Source organism: Oncorhynchus tshawytscha, linkage group LG13 (assembly GCF_018296145.1).
Source record: "Oncorhynchus tshawytscha isolate Ot180627B linkage group LG13, Otsh_v2.0, whole genome shotgun sequence".
In the NCBI taxonomy this organism is placed as follows: Eukaryota; Metazoa; Chordata; class Actinopteri; order Salmoniformes; family Salmonidae; genus Oncorhynchus; species Oncorhynchus tshawytscha.
In genome coordinates this window covers 80,573,802-80,589,881 of record NC_056441.1, presented here as the reverse complement: position 1 = coordinate 80,589,881, position 16,080 = coordinate 80,573,802, and the positions used below count along the sequence as shown (strand labels likewise).

The 16,080-nt window shown below is 47.6% G+C and overlaps 1 protein-coding gene across 8 annotated transcripts in view; it reads right to left on the bottom strand.

Annotated features, from left to right (window-relative positions):
- The window catches only part of LOC112247029 (arf-GAP with Rho-GAP domain, ANK repeat and PH domain-containing protein 1), a 131,014-nt gene that overhangs the window by 90,612 nt on the left and 24,322 nt on the right, over positions 1-16,080 (bottom strand). For 7 of the 8 annotated variants that reach the window (XR_006078710.1, XM_042296409.1, XM_042296408.1 and 4 more), the window contains exon 2: positions 12,932-14,103. Coding sequence is in view for 6 of the 8 variants with exons in the window: in XM_042296409.1 (XP_042152343.1) it covers positions 12,932-14,004 (1,073 nt within the window). In the remaining 2 variants the exon portion in view is untranslated. Of the gene's footprint in view, positions 1-6,527; positions 6,626-12,931; positions 14,104-16,080 lie in introns of those variants that run through there. The other variant, XM_042296414.1, reaches the window with a different exon arrangement.

The following is a 16,080-nucleotide window of genomic DNA, read 5'->3' as shown; positions in this document are numbered from 1 at the left end:
TGAGTTAATATTCTATAAGAGGAACAGGGACTACACAATACTGTTGGGTTGATATTCTATAAGAGGAACAGGGACTACACAATACTGTTGAGTTGATATTCTATAAGAGGAACAGGGACTACACAATACTGTTGGGTTGATATTCTATAAGAGGAACAGGGACTACACAATATTGTTGAGTTAATATTCTATAAGAGGAACAGGAGCCCTATAATACTGTTGAGTTAATATTCTATAAGAGGAACAGGAGCTCTATAATACTGTTGAGTTAATATTCTATAAGAGGAACAGGGACTACACAATATTGTTGAGTTAATATTCTATAAGAGGAACAGGAGCTCTACAATACTGTTGAGTTAATATTCTGTAAGAGGAACAGGGACTACACAATACTGTTGAGTTGATATTCTATAAGAGGAACAGGGACTAAACAATATTGTTGAGTTAATATTCTATAAGAGGAACAGGAGCTCTACAATACTGTTGAGTTAATATTCTATAAGAGGAACAGGAGCCCTACAATACTGTTGAGTTAATATTCTATAAGAGGAACAAGGACTACACAATATTGTTGAGTTGATATTCTATAAGAGGAACAGGGACTATACAATATTGTTGAGTTAATATTCTATAAGAGGAACAGGGACTACACAATACTGTTGAGTTAATATACTATAAGAGGAACAGGAGCTCTATAATACTGTTGAGTTAATATTCTATAAGAGGAACAGGAGCCACACAACACTGTTGAGTTAATATTCTATAAGAGGAGCAGGAGTCCCACAATACTGTTGAGTTAATATTCTATAAGAGGAACAGGGACTACACAATATTGTTGAGTTAATATTCTATAAGAGGAACAGGGACTATACAATATTGTTGAGTTAATATTCTATAAGAGGAACAGGGACTACACAATACTGCTGAGTTAATATTCTATAAGAGGAACAGGAGCGCTATAATACTATTGAGTTGATATTCTATAAGAGGAACAGGGACTATACAATACTGTTGAGTTAATATTCTATAAGAGGAACAGGAGCTCTATAATACTGTTGAGTTAATATTCTATGAGAGGAACAGGGACTACACAATACTGCTGAGTTAATATACTATAAGAGGAACAGGAGCTCTATAATACTGTTGAGTTAATATTCTATAAGAGGAACAGGGACTACACAATATTGTTGAGTTGATATTCTATAAGAGGAACAGGGACTAAACAATATTGTTGAGTTAATATTCTATAAGAGGAACAGGAGCTCTACAATACTGTTGAGTTAATATTCTATAAGAGGAACAGGAGCCCCACAACACTGTTGAGTTAATATTCTATAAGAGGAACAGGGACTACACAATATTGTTGAGTTGATATTCTATAAGAGGAACAAGGACTACACAATATTGTTGAGTTGATATTCTATAAGAGGAACAGGGACTACACAATATTGTTGAGTTGATATTCTATAAGAGGAACAAGGACTATACAATATTGTTGAGTTGATATTCTATAAGAGGAACAAGGACTACACAATATTGTTGAGTTGATATTCTATAAGAGGAACAGGGACTATACAATATTGTTGAGTTAATATTCTATAAGTTACATATTCTATAAGAGGAACAGGGACTATACAATATTGTTGAGTTAATATTCTATAAGAGGAACAAGGACTACACAATATTGTTGAGTTGATATTCTATAAGAGGAACAGGGACTATACAATATTGTTGAGTTAATATTCTATAAGAGGAACAGGGACTACACAATACTGTTGAGTTAATATTCTATAAGAGGAACAAGGACTACACAATATTGTTGAGTTGATATTCTATAAGAGGAACAGGGACTATACAATATTGTTGAGTTGATATTCTATAAGAGGAACAGGGACTACACAATATTGTTGAGTTGATATTCTATAAGAGGAACAGGGACTATACAATATTGTTGAGTTGATATTCTATAAGAGGAACAGGGACTATACAATATTGTTGAGTTAATATTCTATAAGAGGAACAGGGACTACACAATACTGTTGAGTTAATATACTATAAGAGGAACAGGAGCTCTATAATACTGTTGAGTTAATATTCTATAAGAGGAACAGGAGCCACACAACACTGTTGAGTTAATATTCTATAAGAGGAGCAGGAGTCCCACAATACTGTTGAGTTAATATTCTATAAGAGGTACAGGGACTACACAATACTGTTGAGTTAATATTCTATAAGAGGAACAGGGACTACACAATATTGTTGAGTTGATATTCTATAAGAGGAACAGGGACTACACAATACTGTTGAGTTAATATTCTATAAGAGGAACAGGGACTACACAATACTGCTGAGTTAATATTCTATAAGAGGAACAGGAGCGCTATAATACTGTTGAGTTGATATTCTATAAGAGGAACAGGGACTATACAATACTGTTGAGTTAATATTCTATAAGAGGAACAGGAGCTCTATAATACTGTTGAGTTAATATTCTATGAGAGGAACAGGGACTACACAATACTGCTGAGTTAATATACTATAAGAGGAACAGGAGCTCTATAATACTGTTGAGTTAATATTCTATAAGAGGAACAGGGACTACACAATACTGTTGAGTTAATATACTATAAGAGGAACAGGAGCTCTATAATACTGTTGAGTTAATATTCTATAAGAGGAACAGGAGCTCTATAATACTGTTGAGTTAATATACTATAAGAGGAACAGGAGCTCTATAATACTGTTGAGTTAATATTCTATAAGAGGAACAGGAGCTCTATAATACTGTTGAGTTAATATTCTATAAGAGGAACAGGAGCTCTATAATACTGTTGAGTTAATATTCTATAAGAGGAACAGGAGCCACACAATACTGTTGAGTTAATATACTGTAAGAGGACCAGGAGCTCTATAATACTGTTTAGTTAATATTCTATAAGAGGAACAGGGACTACACAATACTGCTGAGTTAATATTCTATAAGAGGAACAGGAGCCCTATAATACTGTTGAGTTAATTTTCTATAAGAGGAACAGGAGCGCTATAATACTGTTGAGTTAATATTCTATAAGAGGAACAGGAGCTCTACAATACTGTTGAGTTAATATTCTATAAGAGGAACAGGGACTACACAATACTGTTGGTTGATATTCTATAAGAGGAACAGGGACTACACAATACTGTTGGGTTGATATTCTATAAGAGGAACAGGGACTACACAATACTGTTGGGTTGATATTCTATAAGAGGAACAGGGACTACACAATATTGTTGAGTTAATATTCTATAAGAGGAACAGGAGCCCTATAATACTGTTGAGTTAATTTTCTATAAGAGGAACAGGAGCGCTATAATACTGTTGAGTTAATATTCTATAGGAGGAACAGGGACTACACAATACTGTTGAGTTAATATTCTATAAGAGGAACAGGAGCTCTATAATACTGTTGAGTTAATATACTATAAGAGGAACAGGAGCTCTATAATACTGTTGAGTTAATATTCTATAAGAGGAACAGGGACTACACAATATTGTTGAGTTGATATTCTATAAGAGGAACAGGGACTACACAATACTGTTGAGTTAATATTCTATAAGAGGAACAGGAGCTCTATAATACTGTTGAGTTAATATTCTATGAGAGGAACAGGGACTACACAATACTGCTGAGTTAATATACTATAAGAGGAACAGGAGCTCTATAATACTGTTGAGTTAATATACTGTAAGAGGAACAGGAGCGCCAAAATACTGTTGAGTTAATATTCCATAAGAGGAACAGGGACTACACAATACTGTTGAGTTAATATACTATAAGAGGAACAGGAGTGCTATAATACTGTTGAGTTAATATTCTATAGGAGGAACAGGGACTACACAATACTGTTGAGTTAATATTCTATAAGAGGAACAGGGACTACACAATACTGTTGAGTTAATATACTATAAGAGGAACAGGAGCTCTATAATACTGTAGAGTTAATATTCTATAAGAGGAACAGGGACTACACAATATTGTTGAGTTAATATTCTATTAGAGGAACAGTAGCGCTATAATACTGTTGAGTTAATATTCTATAGGAGGAACAGGGACTACACAATATTGTTGAGTTGATATTCTATAAGAGGAACAGGGACTACACAATACTGTTGAGTTAATATTCTATGAGAGGAACAGGGACTACACAATACTGTTGAGTTAATATTCTATAAGAGGAACAGGGACTACACAATACTGTTGAGTTAATATTCTATAAGAGGAACAGGAGCTCTATAATACTGTTGAGTTAATATACTATAAGAGGAACAGGAGCTCTATAATACTGTTGAGTTAATATTCTATAAGAGGAACAGGAGCCACACAACACTGTTGAGTTAATATTCTATAAGAGGAACAGGGACTACACAATATTGTTGAGTTAATATTCTATAAGAGGAACAGGGACTACACAATATTGTTGAGTTAATCTTCTATTTGAGGAACAGTAGCCCTATAATACTGTTGAGTTAATATTCTATAAGAGGAACAGGAGCCCTATAATACTGTTGAGTTAATATTCTATAAGAGGAACAGGGACTACACAATACTGTTGAGTTAATATTCTATAAGAGGAACAGGAGCCCCACAATACTGTTGAGTTAATATTCTATAAGAGGAACAGGAGCTCTATAATACTGTTGAGTTAATATTCTATAAGAGGAACAGGAGCTCTACAATACTGCTGAGTTAATATTCTATAAGAGGAACAGGAGCTCTATAATACTGTTGAGTTAATATTCTATAAGAGGAACAGGGACTATACAATACTGTTGAGTTAATATTCTATAAGAGGAACAGGGACTACACAATACTGTTGAGTTAATATTCTATAAGAGGAACAGGAGCTCTACAATACTGCTGAGTTAATATTCTATAAGAGGAACAGGAGCTCTATAATACTGTTGAGTTAGTATTCTATAAGAGGAAGTCAAGCATTAGGACATGAGGTGGTGGTACTCAGCCCCGGTGAGCTCCTTCCCAAGTCAAGTACGGACAAGACGGACAGAGGGACATGCACACACACACACCAAGGGGTGATGATATACACCAATACACCTACGATCTGGGGTACCATGGCCCAGGCTGTCCAGATTGGCAGGGGCTGGAGGAGGTGGTCAGAGAGGTGGAAGGACGGAGTAGGAGTAGGGGAACTAAATATAACCTCTTTGTATCCGTCCCGCGGACATCGTTAAGCTTCAGAAACAATGACCCTTCCCGCCCTCGCCTACACACACCAACTCACCCCGCCCACAGGCATACCACAACACATACTGTATGTGAAAATGTGCTTACAGCAGACCCAACGTTCACACATCTTATCTACAACAGACCTAACAGTCTCTCTCTCTCTCGTTCATTCCCCAGGGTCCAGTGTGCTTCAGCAGAACCCCTAAAGCAGGCAGCCAGGGCCTTTCCTGTGAGCACCAAGGACTCCTAGTCTGGAACAACACAGATAAAGAACATCACTGGTACACCGTGTCCCTCCCCGAGTCCCTGCTCTGGCACACTAGGCTCTGAGCCAGTATCCACTGAGCCAGTATCCACAATGCATCTCAGAGTAGGATAGCTGATCTAGGATAAGTTTGGGCTTTTCGAACACAATTAATAAGATCATATCCTAGATCAGCACTCATGCTCTGAGATGTTTTGTGGGTACAGGCGCTGGCATGACCTGGCCCTGGCCAGAGAGAGGGTCTCTCCTTGGTTTTGCGACTCACAGGATAATGTATCTGCCGAGCAGCTCACAGGATAATGTACCTGCCAAGCAGCTCTGGAAGCCTCAGTCTCAGTGGGGTGCTATTGTGCATCTCTGGCAAGGGCCCAAATTAAAGTTCCCCAAGTGAACCGTCCATCTTGTCACATGTTTGCAGGCAGTGTGTTTTTAATAGTACACACCCCACCCACTGGCTAACAGGACTGAGTGAGTGTGTGTGTGTGTGTGTGAGTGAGTGAACTGGCATTCTTCCATCTCTAAAATAGATCTTGTTTAAATGTATAACTTTTTTGAAACAACTCCAACCAACTCTTTCACAAGTGTGAAACCACCCCAGCAAGTCTGTGGGAAAGACATAGCCGACTCCTTGAATTACAGAGGGATGAGAGATCTATTAGCATCACAGTCACATCCACTTCCCTTCCTGAATCACTCCTTACAATAACAAAATCACTGGGCCAAAGTCACTAATAGAAAACTACTGCAGCAACAGCTTCTTTCTGTGTCCTTGTCTCTGTACACGGCTACACTGTTCAACTGCTGATAGCAGAACACAAATACACTCTAACACACACTTATACATCTCTCAGCGTCAGTAGGCTCAGCCTCTAGTTGCAAAAATATCAACACAAAACAGCAAAGTGAAACACAGTGGGGGAGGAGGGGCATGAGCATCAACACAGCACAGAGATCCTGAATAGGAGAGAAGGGCGAGGGGGGCAGCGGAAGAGAAACAGAAAGGAAAACAGAGAGAAGAGGAGAGTCATTCTCACCTGTCCTGGCATGTCCAACAGAGCCATCCTCACTGGAGAGGAACGATAAACACACAGAGGAGGAGGAGAAAGGAACTAACGTTTCACTGAAAGAGGGAGGAGCCTGCCACAGGTGGGCGGAGAGAAGGAAGCACAGAACACTTTTAGAGACGTAGTGCGGGGTGTTGCTACTTCAGAAAGAGTAAAAGCAGACACTTCCTGCATTCTCTCTCTCCCTTTGTAAAGAGATTGAGATAGAAAGAGAGAAAGAGCAAGAGAGGGGTGGGTAGAGAGAGAGAGAGGGGTGGGTAGAGAGAGAGAGAGGGGTGGGTAGAGAGAGAGAGGGGTGGGTAGAGAGAGAGGGGTGGGTAGAGAGAGAGAGGGGTGGGTGGGTAGAGAGAGAGAGGGGGGTGGGTAGAGAGAGAGAGAGAGGGGTGGGTAGAGAGAGAGAGGGGTGGGTAGAGAGAGAGAGGGGTGGGTAGAGAGAGAGAGGGGTGGGTAGAGAGAGAGAGGGGTGGGTAGAGAGAGAGAGAGGGGTGGGTAGAGAGAGAGGGGGGGGGTAGAGAGAGAGAGGGGTGGGTAGAGAGAGAGAGGGGTGGGTAGAGAGAGAGAGAGGGGTGGGTAGAGAGAGAGGGGGTGGGTAGAGAGAGAGAGGGGTGGGTAGAGAGAGAGGGGTGGGTAGAGAGAGAGAGGGGTGGGTAGAGAGAGAGGGGTGGGTAGAGAGAGAGGGGTGGGTAGAGAGAGAGAGAGAGGGGTGGGTAGAGAGAGAGAGGAGGTGGGTAGAGAGAGAGAGGGGTGGGTAGAGAGAGGAGTGGGAGAGAGAGAGAGGGGTGGGGAGAGAGAGAGGGGTGGGTAGAGAGAGAGAGGGGTGGGTAGAGAGAGAGAGGGGTGGGTAGAGAGAGAGAGGGTGGGTAGAGAGAGAGAGGGGTGGGTAGAGAGAGAGAGAGGGTGGGTAGAGAGAGAGAAGAGAGGGGTGGGTAGAGAGAGAGAAGAGGGGTGGGTAGAGAGAGAGAGAGGGGTGGGTAGAGAGAGAGAGAGAGGGGTGGGTAGAGAGAGAGAGAGGGGGGTGGGTAGAGAGAGAGAGAGGGGTGGGTAGAGAGAGAGAGAGGGGGTGGGTAGAGAGAGAGAGGGGTGGGTAGAGAGAGAGAGGGGGGGTAGAGAGAGAGAGGGGTGGGTAGAGAGAGAGAGGGGTGGGTAGAGAGAGAGAGGGTGGGTAGAGAGAGAGGAGAGGGGTGGGTAGAGAGAGAGAGGGGTGGGTAGAGAGAGAGAGGGTGGGTAGAGAGAGAGAGAGGGGTGGGTAGAGAGAGAGAGAGGGGGTGGAGAGAGAGAGGGGTGGGTAGAGAGAGAGAGGGGGTGGGTAGAGAGAGAGAGGGGTGGGTAGAGAGAGAGAGGGGTGGGTAGAGAGAGAGAGGGTGGGTAGAGAGAGAGAGAGAGGGGTGGGTAGAGAGAGAGAGAGGGGTGGGTAGAGAGAGAGAGAGAGGGGGGTAGAGAGAGAGAGAGAGGGTGGGTAGGGAGAGGAGAGGGGTGGAGAGAGAGAGGTGGGTAGAGAGAGAGAGAGAGGGTGGGTAGAGAGAGAGAGAGAGGGGTGGGTAGAGAGAGAGAGGGGTGGGTGGGAGAGAGAGAGAGAGGGTGGGTAGAGAGAGAGAGAGAGGGGGTGGGAGAGAGAGAGAGAGGGGGGGTAGAGAGAGAGAGAGTAGAGAGAGAGGGGGTGGGTAGAGAGAGAGAGGGGTGGGTAGAGAGAGAGAGGGGTGGGTAGAGAGAGAGAGGGGTGGGTAGAGAGAGAGAGGTGGGTAGAGAGAGAGAGGGGTGGGTAGAGAGAGAGAGAGAGGGGTGGAGAGAGAGAGAGAGGGGTGGGTAGAGAGAGAGAGAGAGGGGTGGGTAGAGAGAGAGAGAGAGGGGTGGGTAGAGAGAGAGAGAGAGGGGTGGGTAGAGAGAGAGAGAGAGGGGGTGGGTAGAGAGAGAGAGAGGGGTGGGTAGAGAGAGAGAGGGGTGGGTAGAGAGAGAGAGGGGTGGGTAGAGAGAGAGAGGGGGGGTAGAGAGAGAGAGAGAGAGGGTGGGTAGAGAGAGAGAGAGGGGTGGGTAGAGAGAGAGAGAGGGTGGGTAGAGAGAGAGAGAGGGGTGGGTAGAGAGAGAGAGAGAGGGGTGGGTAGAGAGAGAGAGAGAGGGGTGGGTAGAGAGAGAGAGAGAGGGGTGGGTAGAGAGAGAGAGAGAGGGGTGGGTAGAGAGAGAGAGAGAGAGGGTGGGTAGAGAGAGAGAGAGGGGGTGGGTAGAGAGAGAGAGGGGGTGGGTGGGTGAGAGAGAGAGAGAGGGGTGGGTAGAGAGAGAGAGGGGTGGGTAGAGAGAGAGGGGGTGGGTAGAGAGAGAGAGGGGTGGGAGAGAGAGAGAGGGTGGGTAGAGAGAGAGAGAGAGAGAGGGGGTGGGTAGAGAGAGAGGGGGTGGGTGGGTAGAGAGAGAGGGGTGGGTAGAGAGAGAGAGGGTGGGTAGAGAGAGAGAGAGGGGGTGGGTAGAGAGAGAGAGGGGGTGGGTAGAGAGAGAGAGAGAGGGGTGGGTAGAGAGAGAGAGGGGTGGGTAGAGAGAGAGAGGGGTGGGTAGAGAGAGAGAGAGAGGGGGGTGGGTAGAGAGAGAGAGGGGTGGGTGGGAGAGAGAGAGGGGTGGGTAGAGAGAGGGGTGGGTAGAGAGAGCGAGAGAGGGGGTGGGTAGAGAGAGAGAGGGTGGGTAGAGAGAGCGAGAGAGGGTGGGTAGAGAGAGAGAGAGGGGTGGGTAGAGCGAGAGAGGGGTGGGTAGAGAGAGAGAGAGGGGTGGGTAGAGAGAGAGAGAGAGGGGTGGGTAGAGAGAGCGAGAGAGGGGTGGAGTAGAGAGAGCGAGAGAGGGGTGGGTAGAGAGAGAGAGAGGGTGGGTAGAGAGAGCGAGAGAGGGGTGGGTAGAGAGAGCGAGAGAGGGGTGGGTAGAGAGAGAGCGAGAGAGGGGTGGGTAGAGAGAGCGAGAGAGGGGTGGGTAGAGAGAGCGAGAGAGGGGTGGGTAGAGAGAGCGAGAGAGGGGTGGGTAGAGAGAGCGAGAGAGGGGTGGGTAGAGAGAGCGAGAGAGGGGTGGGTAGAGAGAGAGAGAGAGGGGTGGGTAGAGAGAGAGAGAGAGGGGTGGGTGGAGAGAGAGAGAGAGGGGTGGGTAGAGAGAGAGAGAGAGGGGTGGGTAGAGAGAGAGAGAGAGGGGTGGGTAGAGAGAGAGAGAGAGGGGTGGGTAGAGAGAGAGAGAGGGGGTGGGTAGAGAGAGAGAGAGAGGGGTGGGTAGAGAGAGCGAGAGAGGGGTGGGTAGAGAGAGAGAGAGAGGGGTGGGTAGAGAGAGAGAGAGAGGGGTGGAGAGAGAGAGAGAGGGGTGGGTAGAGAGAGAGAGAGAGGGGTGGGTAGAGAGAGCGAGAGGGGGGGTAGAGAGAGAGAGAGAGGGGTGGGTAGAGAGAGCGAGAGAGGGGTGGGTAGAGAGAGCGAGAGAGGGGTGGGTAGAGAGAGAGAGAGAGGGGTGGGTAGAGAGAGCGAGAGAGGGGTGGGTAGAGAGAGCGAGAGAGGGGTGGGTAGAGAGAGCGAGAGAGGGGTGGGTAGAGAGAGCGAGAGAGGGGTGGGTAGAGAGAGCGAGAGAGGGGTGGGTAGAGAGCGAGAGAGGGGTGGGTAGAGAGAGCGAGAGAGGGGTGGGTAGAGAGAGCGAGAGAGGGGTGGGTAGAGAGAGCGAGAGAGGGGTGGGTAGAGAGAGCGAGAGAGGGGTGGGTAGAGAGAGCGAGAGGGGGTGGGTAGAGAGAGCGAGAGAGGGGGTGGGTAGAGAGAGCGAGAGAGGGGTGGGTAGAGAGAGCGAGAGAGGGGTGGGTAGAGAGAGCGAGAGAGGGGTGGGTAGAGAGAGCGAGAGAGGGGTGGGTAGAGAGAGCGAGAGAGGGGTGGGTAGAGAGAGCGAGAGAGGGGTGGGTAGAGAGAGAGAGAGGGGTGGGTAGAGAGAGAGAGAGAGGGGTGGGTAGAGAGAGAGAGAGAGGGGTGGGTAGAGGGGTGGGTAGAGAGAGCGAGAGAGGGGTGGGTAGAGAGAGCGAGAGAGGGGTGGTAGAGAGAGCGAGAGAGGGGTGGGTAGAGAGAGCGAGAGAGGGTGGGTAGAGAGAGCGAGAGAGGGGTGGGTAGAGAGAGAGAGAGAGGGGTGGGTAGAGAGAGCGAGAGAGGGGTGGGTAGAGAGAGCGAGAGAGGGGTGGGAGGTGGGTAGAGAGAGCGAGAGAGGGTGGGTAGAGAGAGCGAGAGAGGGGTGGGTAGAGAGAGCGAGAGAGGGTGGGTAGAGAGAGCGAGAGAGGGGTGGGTAGAGAGAGAGAGAGAGGGGTGGGTAGAGAGAGAGAGAGAGGGGTGGGTAGAGAGAGAGAGAGAGGGGTGGGTAGAGAGAGCGAGAGAGGGTGGGTAGAGAGAGCGAGAGAGGGGTGGGTAGAGAGAGCGAGAGAGGGGTGGGTAGAGAGAGCGAGAGAGGGGTGGGTAGAGAGAGCGAGAGAGGGGTGGGTAGAGAGAGCGAGAGAGAGGGTGGGTAGAGAGAGCGAGAGAGGGTGGGTAGAGAGAGCGAGAGAGGGGTGGGTAGAGAGAGCGAGAGAGGGGTGGGTAGAGAGAGCGAGAGAGGGGTGGGTAGAGAGAGCGAGAGAGGGGTGGGTAGAGAGAGCGAGAGAGGGTGGGTAGAGAGAGCGAGAGAGGGGTGGGTAGAGAGAGCGAGAGAGGGGTGGGTAGAGAGAGCGAGAGAGGGAGGGTGGGTAGAGAGAGCGAGAGAGGGGTGGGTAGAGAGAGCGAGAGAGGGGTGGGTAGAGAGAGCGAGAGAGGGGTGGGTAGAGAGAGCGAGAGAGGGGTGGGTAGAGAGAGCGAGAGAGGGGTGGGGAGAGAGAGCGAGAGAGGGGTGGGTAGAGAGAGCGAGAGAGGGGTGGGTAGAGAGAGCGAGAGAGGGGTGGGTAGAGAGAGCGAGAGAGGGGTGGGTAGAGAGAGCGAGAGAGGGGTGGGTAGAGAGAGCGAGAGAGGGGTGGGTAGAGAGAGCGAGAGAGGGGTGGGTAGAGAGAGCGAGAGAGGGGTGGGTAGAGAGAGCGAGAGAGGGGTGGGTAGAGAGAGCGAGAGAGGGGTGGGTAGAGAGAGCGAGAGAGGGGTGTGTAGAGAGAAAGGTGGGTTGAGACAGCGCAAGAGAGAGAGAGACACTGTGTGTCACGCACACACACACACACAACATACACTGAGTAGAATACCCTAGCTCGCCCCAGACAAAGAGTCAATTTGGGCACCAGGCTGGGGAGTGAGGCCTTCTCTGCTTCCTTAATCTTTCTATCAGAGACCAGGCTGGGGAGTGAGGCCTTCTCTGCTTCCTTAATCTTTCTAACAGAGACCAGGCTGCACACACACACAAAGAGAGTTGGGTTACTGAATCACCAGTGAAACTGCAGTAGTAACTGATAACAGGTCCTCATGACCATAGATAGTAGGATATATACACTGTACAAAAGGACAGCTGCTATTTCCATGACAGACTGACCAGGTGAATCCAGGTGAAAGCTATGATCCCTTATTGATGTCACTTGTTAAATCCACTTAAATCAGTGTAGATGAAGGGGAGGAGACAGGATAAAGAAGGATTTTTAAGCCTTGAGACAACAGAGACATGGATTGTGTATGAGTGCCCTTCAGAGGGTGAATGGGCAAGACGGAAGATGTAAGTCCTTTTGAACAGGGTATAATAGTAGGTGCCAGGAGCACCGGTTTATGTCAAGAACTGCAACGCTGCTGGGTTTTTCACACTCAACAGTTTCCTGTGTGTATCAAGAATGGTCTCCCACCCAAAGAACATCCAGCCAACTTGACAACTGTGGGAAGCAATGGAGTCAACATGGGCCAGCATCCCTGTGGGATGCGTTAGACACTTTGTAGAGTCAACATGGGCCAGCATCCCTGTGGGACGCGTTAGACACTTTGTAGAGTCTATTCTCCGACGAATTGAGGCTGTTCTGGTGGTGGGGGGGTTCTTAATGTTATGTACACTCAGTGTAAACTAATACTGCCATGGTTCTGTGAGATACACTCTCTCTGAGTAGCAGTAGGTGTAAACTGAGAGCGAGTCAGTGTACAGTAGGCCTTAGAGCACAATACCAAGTGCTGATGCAGCAGGGTCAGAACCTTGTGGACAAAGTGTATATGATCAGGATATGGTATGTCATGAGGAAACAGACTTTGCCCTGTAGAGGGCGGTGTTAACCATGGACAAACACCCTGAAAAAGAGAAGCGCTTCACAGCCAGAGATACTACTGTTCCTATGAAACCTCACTCTGACCACACACACACTTCTGAAAGGGAAGCAGTTTATCTGAGCCTGTTGGTTTACATTGTGTCCAATAGAACAAACGACAGAAGTAGAACTCACAACATTGGGAGCCAATCAGCGGCCCTCTTACCTCTGTGTGGGTGTGGTTCTGGAGGGCAAGACAGGAGGTCGATGTGGGATTGGAGCAGGACTATGAGGCTCTTTAGGGCCCGCCCCCACCACATAGACTTTAGGGGGGAGGGGAGGCACGCCTTGATCAGATGATGACTGGTCATATCGTTCAAATGAGGAGGAGGATGAGGATGAGGGGGAACCAGGGGAGGGCTTTCTTCCTCCCTCCCTCACCTGCTGGGAGTGTCTGGCTGGTGGGTAGATAGCCAGAGGTGCAGGACAGGGCCTGGGGGAGGGTAAGGTGAGGGGATTGGTGGTAAGGCTAGGAGGAGGTACAGTGATTGGGGTGTTTAAGTTGTTATGTTCAGATCTGGGTTTGGGTGCCGTGTGGGAGTTTTTAGGGGAGGTGGGGATGAAGCGTAGTGGGGGCAGTTTGGAGTGCTGCGAGGTGGGATGGGGGTAAAGGGGGTCCTGGGCACTAGAATGGGGGGTGGTAGGGCAGGGGCTAGTGTTGGGACGAGGGTAAGTCTGGACACAGTCCAATGTCTCCACAGGGACAGAGCGGTACTTAGTTCTCTCCTTAGGGACTGGTCTCTGTGCAGGGACTGGTCTCTCTCCATCCCTCTCTCCTTCCCTGGACACTGATCTCTCCTTAGGGACTGGTCTCTGTGCAGGGACTGGTCTCTCTCCTCTGGACACTGGTCTCTGTGCAGGGACTGGTCTCTCTCCTCTGGACACTGGTCTCTGTGCAGTGACTGGTCTCTCACTCCCCACAGGGCTGGGTCTGTCTGTGAACACTGCTCTCTCTTCCTCTCTCCGGTCTCCTTCTGCAGCCAGGTGTGTGTGTAGAGCGTCAGGCTCACTCTCTGGGTGTGTGTGAGTGTTTGTGTGGAGTGTTTTTTGCAGGCTGGCTAGGATGCGTTTGCGGTGTCCAGGCAATGTGATTCCAATCATCTCCAGCTGATCCTGGGTCAGCCCTTGGCATTCCAACAGCGTTCCAAACCCCGCATCCTGGAACACTGGGAAATACTGGTCCAGATGCAGCACACACAGCCACTCCCACACCGACACACACCCGTCCGCCTCAGACATCACCACAGTGTGTTTGAGTGGGTGTGTGTCTCTACGTGTATATATATGTGTTCTTGTGTGTATGTATGTGTGTGTGTCCAGTCAGTGTTCAGAACAAACCTGTGGAAGAAACAGGAAGATATGTTAGGAATTCAACCTTTATCAATAGAAGTGTACATCCAGTAAATACAATTCACTTATATTCCGTACAGCAACACACAACCCCACGGCGACCCCACGGCAACCCCACGGCAACCCCACGAAGAGGATGTTAGAAGACTACAGTGAGTAAAATCTTTGTTTGAAAATCAACAAGTTCCACCTCTTGGTCAATGAACACCACTGTAAAACACACTGTTGACACCAGAGCAAAAGCATTACTGTTGGCAAATTCTCTTCCTTCCTTTTCCCCTCTCTCTCTCTCTCTCTCTCTCTCTCTCTCCCCATCTCACCTTCTCTAACCACAGATAAGAGACAACTGTCTCTAAACAGACCACAAAACACCCAACAGCTAGCACACACACACACACACACACACACACACACACACAGTATGCGCGCGCGCACACACATGCAGTGCAGTGCGCGCACACACACACACACAGTACGCGCACGCACACACACACACACACACACACAGTATGCACACACACACACACACACACACACAGTATGCACACACACACACACACAGTATGCACACACACACACACACAGTATGCACACACACACAGTATGCACACACACACAGTATGCACACACACACAGTATGCACACACACACACACACACACACACACACACACACACACAGTATGCACACACACACACACACACACAGTATGCACACACACACACACAGTATGCACACACACACACACAGTATGCACACACACACACACAGTATGAACACACACACACACACAGTATGCACACACACACACACACACACAGTATGCACACACACAGTATGAACACACACACACACAGTATGAACACACACACACACAGTATGAACACACACACACACAGTATGAACACACACACACACAGTATGAACACACACACACACAGTATGAACACACACACACAGTATGAACACACACACACAGTATGAACACACACACACAGTATGAACACACACACACAGTATGAACACACACACACACAGTATGAACACACACACACAGTATGAACACACACACACAGTATGAACACACACACACAGTATGAACACACACACACAGTATGAGAGAAGACGCTTATCTTATCTCCCTAAACTCTCTTACCGTCAGTGATCAGCAGATCTTAATCTATGGAGGTCGAGAACAGTGCTGTCCACTCTAAAAACACCCACCAGCTAAGATTTCTCTCCCTCTCTCCCTCCCTCCCTCTCTCATACATAAACTAAAGTAATAACTATCTGTTCCTCCTCTACTGGTGACTACAGTAGAGCCTCAGTAGTACAGCACGAGGACACTCTTCTCCTTTGCTAAATGACTGTAGTAAACATTTACCCCATCTCATAGTTTCAAAAGTAACTCAAAAATTGGACAAGAGAACGCTTTGTACAAGGATGTAGGAGCTGTGTGACACAAGACAGCAAACCTCACATATTACACAGACACACACATTTATTTTCTAGTCACACATCAGCATAAGGCCGACCTCATTAGTACCAGGCAGAAAACAGTCCAATAGTTGAACTATTTTATTCTGCAACCATAAAAAAAACCTTAGACCAGAAACAGACTGTGGGACCGAGGTGGTGTCACTGACCCGTCACAAGAATCAACACACACAACTACCTGTACTTCTAAAATAGAGGGGTGGGTAGGTGACTCTATGTGGAGGGACACACACAACCCGTGTCTATTTTGCATGTTAAATGGACACCATTTGGGAAAGTGTGAAGAAGGACATCAGTGTCTATAAAATAACTGCAAATCATTTCCTGTGGTGTTTCCTGTCCTTCCTCTAACTGACAGGCCAGAGATCACAGAGCTCTCTCTCTCTCTCTCATTAAATACAAATGTTTCTTATCAATCTACACACAATACCACGTAATGAAAAAGCGAAGACAGGTTTTTAGAAAAAA